General features: G+C 47.2%; 1 protein-coding gene across 1 annotated transcript in view; it reads right to left on the bottom strand.

Moving 5' to 3' along the window:
* Positions 1-5,547: 5,547 nt before the first annotated feature.
* Positions 5,548-10,669, bottom strand: part of SLC6A1 (solute carrier family 6 member 1) — a 45,561-nt gene continuing 40,439 nt past the window's right edge. Inside the window, exons 14-15 of the mRNA XM_032120653.1 lie at positions 9,787-9,954; positions 5,548-7,928 (exon numbers count right to left, since the gene is read on the bottom strand). Of these exons, the coding sequence (XP_031976544.1) occupies positions 7,824-7,928; positions 9,787-9,954 (273 nt within the window). The 3' untranslated portion in view covers positions 5,548-7,823. The remainder of the gene's footprint in view (positions 7,929-9,786; positions 9,955-10,669) is intronic.

Here is a 10,669-nt window from a genome sequence, read left to right as displayed (position 1 = left end):
AGCTTGGCTTAGCCAAGACCCCTGCTCCAGAGGCAGTGGGAAATGAGGATAAAGTCCTTGAGCAGATAAAGGCAACGACCTTAGTAACTACAGGTGGTGGCAAAGTTAAAATACGACTGATTGAGCTCTAAGGCCATCCTACAATCTGCAATTTGCCATCAGGGTGTTCCCAGGGTCCATGAGGGCAGTGTGTGGCCAGGAGGCCTGAATGAGGCCAGTTGAAATGGGGAATGTTGTCCACTGTGTCCGAGCTGGGGCTGCTCATCCCTGGGATGCAGGAGGAGCCACGGGCTGCCGGCCACCCGGCTCTCAGCATGTGGACTCCCCAGGGACTTCAAAGGGGATGAATTTCCCTCCTCTCTTGCCTCCCCTCACTTCCATCAGTCACTAAAAGAATGTCCCTGGCTGGTTTGAAGGCTCAGGCAGTTGTGGCATTTGTTCTTACCCTGACAAAAAGCTGGGGCTGCGCAGAGCGGCGCGGGAACATTGTTCTGACAGCCCAGTGAGTTTTACACTCCCAAACTTTCCTGGTTAATGTACCGTGGGCTCTGGCTTGCTCCCTGCCTCCCCGTGCTGATTCCAGGCCCCAGGAGATGCTGCACATGTGCCCTGGGATGGATCCTGGCAGCTGGGATCACCCAGCGGGAATGGGAACGGGATATTTCCGACCGTGATTTTCCAGGGGAAATCTACACGGGGGTGGAGAGGGAAAGTGGCCTTTGCAGGAGTGATAAAATGCTAAAAAAAGTGACAACGAAAAGGTGGTTGGAGCAGGGAGAGCTCCTTGGGAAAAATGGGGATTTCCAAAGGGACAACGCTTGGACAGCAGCATGGTGGTGCCATTCTCTTATTTGCATCTTTGTGCTAATGAAAGCTGCTAATGAGGCTACTCCTGCAGCAAGGACTTATCTTGGAGAATTTGAAAGGAAATGTTTCCTGAAAAGCCAGCAGTAAATAAAAATAACCCCCATCCACGAGCCCTGGTTTCATAATCTTGGAGAATCGAAGTTCACGAGATAAGGAAAAATCAAAGCAGAGTGTGGATGTACAAAACGAGCATGCCAGAAAGCCCTGGAGAGGACTGGGCCTTACAAAGGGAAAAGATGAGCCAAACCCACAGCACATCATTAAATACTGAATGTTCAGTAACACAGAGCATGCAAAGAACGAGGGAAAAAACTTCTCTGAGCTTATCTGGGTAAGTTTTTTGTGAAAGTGAGAAGCTGAAAAGCGACACACACAATGTTCATGCTGGCACTTGAACGTCTTTGAGTGATGGAGCCGAGCACAATTCCCCTTCTCCACCAGCAAAGGGCAGTGGATTGGTTCCTCGATGTTCTCCAGACTTGTTTTATTGTGCCATTTGCTTAAAAACGTGCATTTTATTATCTCAGCCTGGAGCAAAGGAGGCTCAGGGGGGACCTTCTGGCTCTGCACAGCTCCCTGACAGGACAGGGCAGCCAGGGCAGTCGGGCTCTGCTCCCAGGGAACAGCCTCAGGTTGTGCCAGCATCAGGAAGGATTTCTCCAGAGAATGTTAGAACAGTGATGGCTGAGTTGGGCAAGAGCAAATCTCCCTCCTCTGGCTCATTCCCAGCTCGCACTTTCTCATCCCAGCTGGGCTGGTGGATCGCTGGGAGCAGCTGCTGGGAGCTCAGTGCCTGCAGTGGGAAGTGGACTGGAACTCATTTCCCCCCAGCACGGCGGGAGGAGTGAGGCAGAGCCGTTCCTAACCCACACCCAGGTCCCACTTGCTAGGCTTGAAGCAGATCCTGACAGGCGAGTTCTGTCACGATACAAAACACAGGGAACCAGGCTGGGAAAGGTCACCCTCAGCCCCTCAGAGTGAGGCTGGGTCTGGGGAAAATCAGCAGGAAAGGTCATGTGCTGCTGCTGTGTCACAGCTGGTAAAGAGCAGGTTAAAAAGCGCTGAGCTCTGTCACTTTTAGGCAAAGTTTGTTGCCTGCAGTGTGAGTTGGTGTTTCTCCCCAGTGTTTTGATTAATTATTTTGGTCATTCATTCAGTGCAGTGCTTGCAGTGCAGTGCAGTGAACTGAAATGACCTAGAAATAATTCCCTAACGCAACCTGACTCTCTGGCTTATATTCAGAGAGAGATTTATTGCTTTACTCACAGGGCATCTTCGTCAGAGCGCTCCTCAGTCATTCCAGGGAAGCTGGTGCCATTCCTGCAGTACCAACCAGCTTTATACCCACCAGGGGATGTTCAGTGGCCTCCTGCTCCAGCACTGGAGTGGGTTGGGACAGAAATTCTGCCCAAGGAGCTCTGGAGGAGCCCTGTGCGACCTGCCCAGGGGTTGAGCCCCAGCAGCAGGAACTGCAGCTATTTTTTGGAAATCAGGCCTGGAAAAGCAGCTGCTCAGGCCCAGCCAGAGATGGGGAAGCTGTGGTTTGTGGGGTCTGGTTGGGGCTTTAGCCAGTGCCACTGCCCAGCAGGAGCTGTAGTTAATTGTCAGTGACTTCCCATCCACCGGGAGCACTGGGATGCAAAGGCAGCTCTGTGTCTGCATGTAGTGTGCCCAGTAAATGATAGTGCCAATGGGGCCTGGGAAACCTTTTCCTAGACTAAGCCGAGCCTTCTAGGCTTCTTTTTTTATGTTAAACATTTTTAGACGTTCCCAGGTTGCTTTAGAATAATTATAAGGATCAGGAACTGCATGATGGGGGGGAATAAGGCAGCGACTCGTTCCATTGAGTTTTACTCCCCTTCCAGCTCTGAGCGGGTTTCCAGTTTGGTAAAGTGCAGAGGAAACTCCAGACTCCCATTGAACATGACATTTTGGCTATTTTCTGCCCACTGTTGCTTTGTTTATAGCCACCTCTCAACTGATGATCCCCAAAGGCACGGCAGGCAGCTCTGGCAGCCTGACTAAAGCACTGTTGCTGGCAAAACACATTAGTTTTTGTCCTTGTGACAATGCCTGATCCGTCCTGTCCTTCTCTTAGGCACTGTTGGACACATTTAGCACCAGCATGTACTCATGACTCACAAATAACTCACAGGATTACTTCAGCCTGCTTGATATTCCAAAGTAATAACTCAGGATTTGCCACTGAGTTGAATGTGAGACCATTTACGAACCTGGGGGAAAGTGATCGGATATGGAGTGGCAAAATCATGGAATCGTGGAATCACAGGATGGTTTGGGTTGGAAAGGACCTTAAAGCCCATCCCATTCCACCCCTGCCCTGGGCCAGGACAACTTCTGCTATCCCAGGCTGCTCCAAATCCCAATGTCCAGCCTGGCCTTGGACACTGCCAGGGATCCAGGGGCAGCCACAGCTGCTCTGGGCACCCTGTGCCAGGGCTGGAATTTCTTCCCTATTACCCCACCTAACGCTGCCCTCTGTCAGCGTGAAGCCATTCCCTGTGTCCTGTCACTACAGGCTCTTGTGGATAGGCTAAATAAGTTCTCTCCCACCAGTCCACACATCTTAAAAATAAGGACAAATCCTGAATGAAAGCGCCTGCTGTAATGTGTGGTCAGGAGGACAGAACACACCACAACAGTACAACTCTAAAAATTAACGGGATTTCTGTGAACACAGAGGAAATTTGCCCATTCTCCATCAGCTGTCAGCAGGAAAGAGAGGTGTAATTATTGACTGGCCTCAAACTGTAAACACAGGAATGAGAAGTGGCAATACTTGGATCAGCTTCTTAAGAATACCAAGCTCTGTGGAGGGATGAATATTTTGTTTCACTTTCCCCCATTTATGCTGTAATCTTTTTTTTTTAATTATTTTTTCATTTTTTTTTAACTTCACAGGAAGGAGAGAGGAAATCAGGCAGATATAGTTTGCAGAAAAAATTGTGTATGGGTATATCCCTCCCTCCCACCTCATTTTTATTGGGTTTATTTTAAACACCCTGAGCAGGGCGAGAAGCTGGGAAAGAAGAGTGAGGGGGGAGTAAAAAGAGCCTTTAGGATGTAAAGGCTGGTGCTTTCCTCCCTGAGCAGTGAAACTGGGTAACTGTGGTGCTTTGGCAGAGTCACAAACAGCGGCTGGCAGCTGCTGCAGCTCTGAGCTGATCCTTGGAGGTTGCTGGGAGTGAGGATTTGGTGTTGCCGCTCCCTCGCCGTGTCTGTCTGTGGGTGTTTGCTGCTGCTGTGCAACATCTCACGGGCTCCTCTTCCTGGGACTGGAGTGAATCCATCCTGGAGGGAAAGGGATCGAGAGGTGGATGTCCTTTAGTGCAGCCCCTTTTTGCTGCTCCCTGCTGGGCCCAGCGGAGCTGCCAGAGGAGGCTGTGCCTGTGGAGGGGTGTTGGCAGCAGGAGCTGCTGCCCTGTGCCATGGGATCACCCTGCCTTTGGGTTCCAGCCCCCGAGAACCAGCCAGCAGTGGGGGCTGAGCAATTCTAATAGTTAATTGTAGTGTTATTGTGACCTGAGCAGAACAAAACAGAAATAATCAGGCTTAAAACAAACAAAAAACCCCCAAAAGCAACACAGTGTTATTTTAGAATAAAAGCACATGTAGCTGAACTAATACTCCTGACGAGCAAGGACATGGATTTCTCCCGGGGCATCCTGCAGTCCTGTAGGGAAGAAGTGACCTTATTTGCATTTTTCTTGTTGAATTGCTGTTGGGATTTCTGCAGCACAGCAAGAGCAAATTCCTCCAGGAGAGCATGGAAATATCACAGCGCTAACGCAATATCCTCCAAGTAGCTTCCTGCTCCTCAGCCCCTGCTGCCCCCTGCCCTCCCAGCCTCCCCCAGCCTGCACTGACAGCCCTCAGCCTCTTCCTTACAGCACCTAAAGCCCATGAACACAGTTCTCATTTCCCTCCATATTCCCAGAGTTTCTCCTTCCCCCTTTCCAGAACAATCTGGGCTCTCCCCTCCCCGCCGTGCCTTCGCCGTGCGCACCCGAGCGCTGCTCCCGAAGGTCAGCACTTGGCAGTTGAAGTCTATGGTTCCAGACGCCTCTCTCAGGAGCGTTTTCCATTCTAATCAGGTCCTCTAAATTGCTCAGGCTCTTCCCCAGCATGAAGTCCTGCTCCAATTTTGCAGGCAGATAATTAAATCCCGAGCCCAGGAGCGGCGTTGCAGCTGCGCCGCGACTTCTTCTCCGCATCTTCTCCGCATCTTCCCACCCTGCCAGGGCAGCTGACAGGAGCAGGGATCTTTTGGAGCAATGGATCATCTGCCTGTGGAGTATCCATGCTGGGATGGCTCCAAAACCAGGGAGGTGCTGCAGCTCACACCCCAAAGCATCAGCAGAAGTGCAGCCGAGGAACGGTCATCCCAAAATCCATTTTTTCCTTCTCCCAGGGCTCACTCTGCCATCTTCCCACAGGAGAATTAAAGCAGCAGGATGCCAGGAAGGACTATTAACTGTCACCTCTTAAGCTCCCTGTATAATGTATGCACATACTAATTACATCGTAGGAATAGCACGGATTAATTATACACATCACAAGTGTGTAATATTTAAAGGATATTTTTACATAAATGACACATTTGGAGCTTGCAAATAGCACAGATTGGCTTTGTCCAATGAAAGACGGCAAAATTCTGAATTTAATGTATAATATAACCTTTATTCTTTTTCCTCTAAACTCTTGGAAACTTACATAACAATCGTGCTTTAATTATGACACCGTTTATAGACATTTAAAATGCATCTTAATTTATAAATATTTTACATTTGGTCCATAGAACAGGTTGCAATTTACTAAATAATACTGTACTCTTTTAAACAGGCTCTGTATATATTTTTGAATATGTATATATTACATATATATTTTTATATAGAGATAGATTTGCTCGGTGTTGGATAGTTTCCTTATTGCAAAAAGCATATATGATCATACAATAATCTTTCTTTTTCAGGGCAAGTACTACAAAAAAGATACAGCTATTCACAGTTTACACACAGTAGTTCTACAACACTAGTTTGTGCTATGTGATAACGTTTGTACAGCTTTTTGCTAAAGAGCAGGTCTGTCAAACATCTGTCATAATTGTTTACAATCAAACATTAAATACTGCATTTTCCTTAGAACAACATGGGACTCGGTTACATTAAACAATAAAGAGAAAGTTGGAGTTTTTATCCTTAGTCTAATGAAATCCACAAGTATGATGTATCATGTGTGATGCCTGTGTAGGATGTAGGGGTTCCTCTAAATCCCAAAGACTTACAGGACGTTTGCATCTCAGCTATGGCCGTTTAGGATGGAGCTTAGATCTCGTAGTATTTTACAGTTGACCTAGGTATGAAACAGTTTAGAACCTACCCAACATACTCTGAGAGTTTAGGATGTAGTTCGAAATACATGTGTATTATATATATATATTATTTCTACATAATGTGCTTGACATTCTGAGAATAATACCTTATTGCAAGAACATGTTTGTCACCTTCAGACGAGAACAACGAAAAACCCAACATTCACAGGTAACATGTTTTTTTTTTTTCACGTAGTAGTTCTACATAAATTGTGCTATCTAACATTGTACGGTGCACAAAAAGTTGGCTGAAAAGCATGTTTTCATTGCACAGTTCTGTCACAGTCATTTACAATCAAACATCACCCTCCCAAAAAGCCTCCGTGCCTGTCTTATAGCTGCCAAACGAGAAATGCCAGCCGGGGCTCCCGCTGCATTCCCTACACAGGGAAAACTTCCAGGGGCTGGCCGGGCTCTCTGGCTGTGCGGCAAACGCAGGACGGCGCCCAGAGCGGGATTGCATCGGGATGAAAGAGCTCTCCCTGTGCCCTCATCACCACCCAGCCCCTGGAAATGGGAATCCCGCTGCTCTCAAAGTGCTAACCATGCGGAGTGTGTGATTGGGAACTGTCAAAGTTCAATTGAGCCCTAAATTGGAACTTACAAGGAGAAGCTGCGATCTTTAAGCCGTTGTTTTGGTTTCTATTTTGGTGGCAATGTGATAATAGTAGAGTGGTAACAGCATAATAAAAGCTCATGGTACTCTGAGCTTGAATGGCAAATACTTTGTGTTTTACTCCTGGGAATCTTTAGGAGCTCTTGGCTATTACTTTGCTAAAAAAGTTAAAATATTCATATTCATGCCTCTAACATTGATTCACAAAGATATCTTCTTTTCATAAGAAGCAACATATGCAGTTTTAAAGAAATTTATGACCTTGTTTGAAAGTCACCCTGAAAGGCTGAGCACAGCCAGTGTGTATGGCCTGGGCGGCTCTGCCACAAACAACTCGATTTTTGTGCTAGGAATGTTTATGAAGGCTGTGCCTGATGTTAACTGAAGGAAGAGTCTCTTCCCCCCTCAAATGGCCTCAGCTGGAACAAATTTTAAGGGCAGACTTTTGCACTGGAAACCACTTGTTTACAAAATACTTCATTCTTTTTGTACAAAACAACTCCAAACTTAATTTTACTCCTGCAAAGTCAGAAATAACAGTCTTGGGATTCAGCGGTAAGAAATAGTGATCAACTACTAAAAATCAGCAGCACAAAACTTCAAATAGTCGTGCTAAAAGGTAGATTAAAAAGGTCTTGGCACATCAATTTACAAATTCCAAGGTATGCAACTATCATTGTGAAAGGATAAAAACATTAACAGTCCGTGGATTGCCGGAGAACACAAAACGCTGTCAAACATCTGAGCTCGCGACGGCTGGATCGAACCCATGGCGATTCCCTCGGAGTGGAGATGACCTTGTTGCTTTTTTTTTCTTTTTTTTTTACATATTTTTTTTTTTTGCCACTAGAGGTAGGTAATTATATTCTCAGACATGAATTTGTGGTCATATTCAACCATATTTTTTGTTTTTCTGGAGAAGGAGCGGTACTGGGACGATGGAGGAGTTTAGATGTAGGCTTCTTTGTTGGCGGAGTTGCTCTGTTGGGCCTGGTCTGGCCCATTCTCAGGGTGGGTGATGTCTTCACTTGGCTGAATCATCACTTGGATGCGCTGTTCAAAGGACAACAACAAACGTGAGGCAGCCAAAAAACTGCTGTTAACCTCACTCTTTTTTAAAATTATTATTATTTAAAGACAATACTTTACAAGTGCCTGTCTCCCCAGGGACCAGCGGTGAGCCACGTCCACTGAACAGATTTCAGCTCTGTCCTGAACGTGACGGGAGGAGCTGAAAGACCCTGTGCCAAAAGCTGGATGCCAGCAGGGAGCTTTCCTGGGGAAAAGAAATGAGGAGAGGCCCTGCTGTGAGCCCATGGTCCAGCACAGGGGCTGCAGTGGGCAGCTGGACACCAGTGATGGGAACACAGGAGCTAGAGAGTTCCTCCAAGGATGAAACAGGTGAAACAGATCTGTGTTTAAGAGTGTTTTATTCCTATCCTGTCTGTCCTCGTCCTTTGGTCCTCTCTGTTCCTGCAGCTTCTCTGCCCAGCTCACGTTCACATCTCAAAAGAGATCCCAGTTTGGCTCCTCAGAGCCTCTCGCTGGTGCAGGCTCCTCCCATCACCTAATGATTATTTCTTAATGCCTTTCAAAAATAAAACCTTAATCCACAGCAAGGCTGAGATGAGGAACTTTTACCACGGTCTCACACAACTCTGCCCAAGCAGCAGCTGTATTTTAGGGCAAAGGTTCTCCTTTTGCACCTAAAAGTTTTCATAAGACCAGGGGAAATCTATTCAAAGTGTTGGAGCTCAGAACAGGCAGGGGGAAACAAAAAAAAAGGCCAAAACACAGAAATTTTTTGCAGACTTCTTTGAAGCCTCACTGAGTCTTTCAAAATTTGCTGAAGACAAATATTTGGATCAAGATCTGAGCATTTCATGAGGCATCACTCGTCAATTCTGCTTAAGATCATCCAGCCCTTCGCAAAGATGGCTCTGTCAGCTGATTTCAGAATATTCCAGAAGTTCCAACAAATTCTTTTTGACAGTCTTTGGTTCCCACAATCACAGAGTGTTTCAGTACTTGGGCTGGAGAACTGGCTGTGATGTACAGGGGGAGCTGGGGAGGGAAAACTGAGGAACCACCCAGACTTAAAAAGAGGTGTGGTGATTGCAGGTGGTTCCTGAACAGTGTGTGGGACAATAACCTGGCCAGTATTTCCCACTCCTTTAGCAGCACATCACTGAGGCCCTCAGAACTGACTGAAATAAAACCTGACTGAAATAAAACCTGACTGAAATAAAAACTGAATCTTTTCCATGAGAATTGTCACCTCCTTTTTAAAAATGGGATGAGGAATCAGGGAGAGGCTGAGAGCCATGAGAAAAAAGCCCCTAATGTTCTTCATGAAGTGACTGCTCACAGAAATCCCTTAAATAAAGGCTAAAGGGAAGGCCCCCCAAGATTTTTCATGTCCTTCCTCCCAGCTGCAGCAGAGCAGGACAGGGCTGACTCTGAGCAGGTGACATGCAGGAGCTCAAGCCTTGGATGCCATGAGGGAGATGCAGGACAGGGCCACTGAGCAGACTCCTGCAAACCCAGAGCTGGGTGGATTATTCCCTGAGTTTGGTTCCAGCTCCCCCAGAGCATCCCCTGCCTCCATCCACGGCCGCGTGTCTGGCATGAACCAGGACAGATTTCCATATTTTGTGAACTGCTCCTCTGTTTTCTAGGTGTGAGGAGCTGGAATGCCAAGAGCTGCCAGAGCAGAGATGAGGACCCCATGGAAGGTGGGGAATCTGTTCAGCAACAGATGGCTCTGACACTCTCGTGTCTTTGGGCTGGTGCTTTTAGGGTTCTTTTTGCTCAAAGCAAAATGACTGAGGGGGAAACAGATGATGGAACAGAAGTGCCCAGCAATCTTTGGTTGCACGGGCCTCAAGGTGGTGGGGACAGCCAGACTTACCTGCTTTAGGGAGCCTTTCAGGGTTAGGAACATGTATGCCATGTAGCCTGGTATCAGCACCATAGAGGACAGGGCCATGAACCAGCCAACCCCCTGGCCCCATTTTGGGAACACGTAACTCCCCATCGTCAGCGGGGTCATCTGCACAGCACTGAAGATGAACACTCCCTGCAAAAGCAGAAGGGAAGGTTTTGGATGAGATTCCCAGAGTGTTCTGGCTTCAAGAGTTTTTCTGGAGCTTCCAAAGATGCTTCTTACTGAAATGAATGTTTTTAACTCTGTATTTTCGCATATAAACCTACACCTCAGATCATCCAAGTGTGCTACTGGTAGCAGTAAATTCCTTGGATAACCTGCACAGAGCCAGAGGGAAGGGGGCTGCTGGGGAAAATGGGGATCCTGGGAATAGCTGTGGACATGTACACGGTGCCACTGAGCAGCAGCACCCACACATTGTTTTTGGGATGTTCTCCAATGGTGACCTGCAGACGTGGTGTTCCATACAGCATTCCCAGGGAAAACTCCTGTCCTGGCCTATCTCTAATGTCTAAACCAGCCAGGAAAACTTGCTACAGTGAACCAGGAGAGAGGAAGGCTCATTCTGGTGCCAGGCTAAAGACAGATTCCCAGAGGAGGATGCAGAGGCAGATTTTACACTAATCCAGGCTGGCCAGCACATTCTGCTGAGGACCTGACAAATCCGACCAGTTTTACAATGTTGGGCTTCTTCCTCCTGTGCCACTAAAATAAAATGAATTTCCCATGCCTTCCTGAACACTTGTTTTCAGAAAAATGAAAGCTGCCTTGATCTGGGAAGGGATGACTCAAGGAACCCTCAACTTGAAGACACTTCTGTGTCTCTTTAGTGCTCCTCATTTGCTTT

The sequence above is a fragment of the Corvus moneduloides genome, chromosome 11, assembly GCF_009650955.1.
Source record: "Corvus moneduloides isolate bCorMon1 chromosome 11, bCorMon1.pri, whole genome shotgun sequence".
Lineage (NCBI taxonomy): Eukaryota > Metazoa > Chordata > Aves > Passeriformes > Corvidae > Corvus > Corvus moneduloides.
Note: the sequence above shows the minus strand (reverse complement) of the source record. Positions and strands in the feature narration are given on the sequence as shown.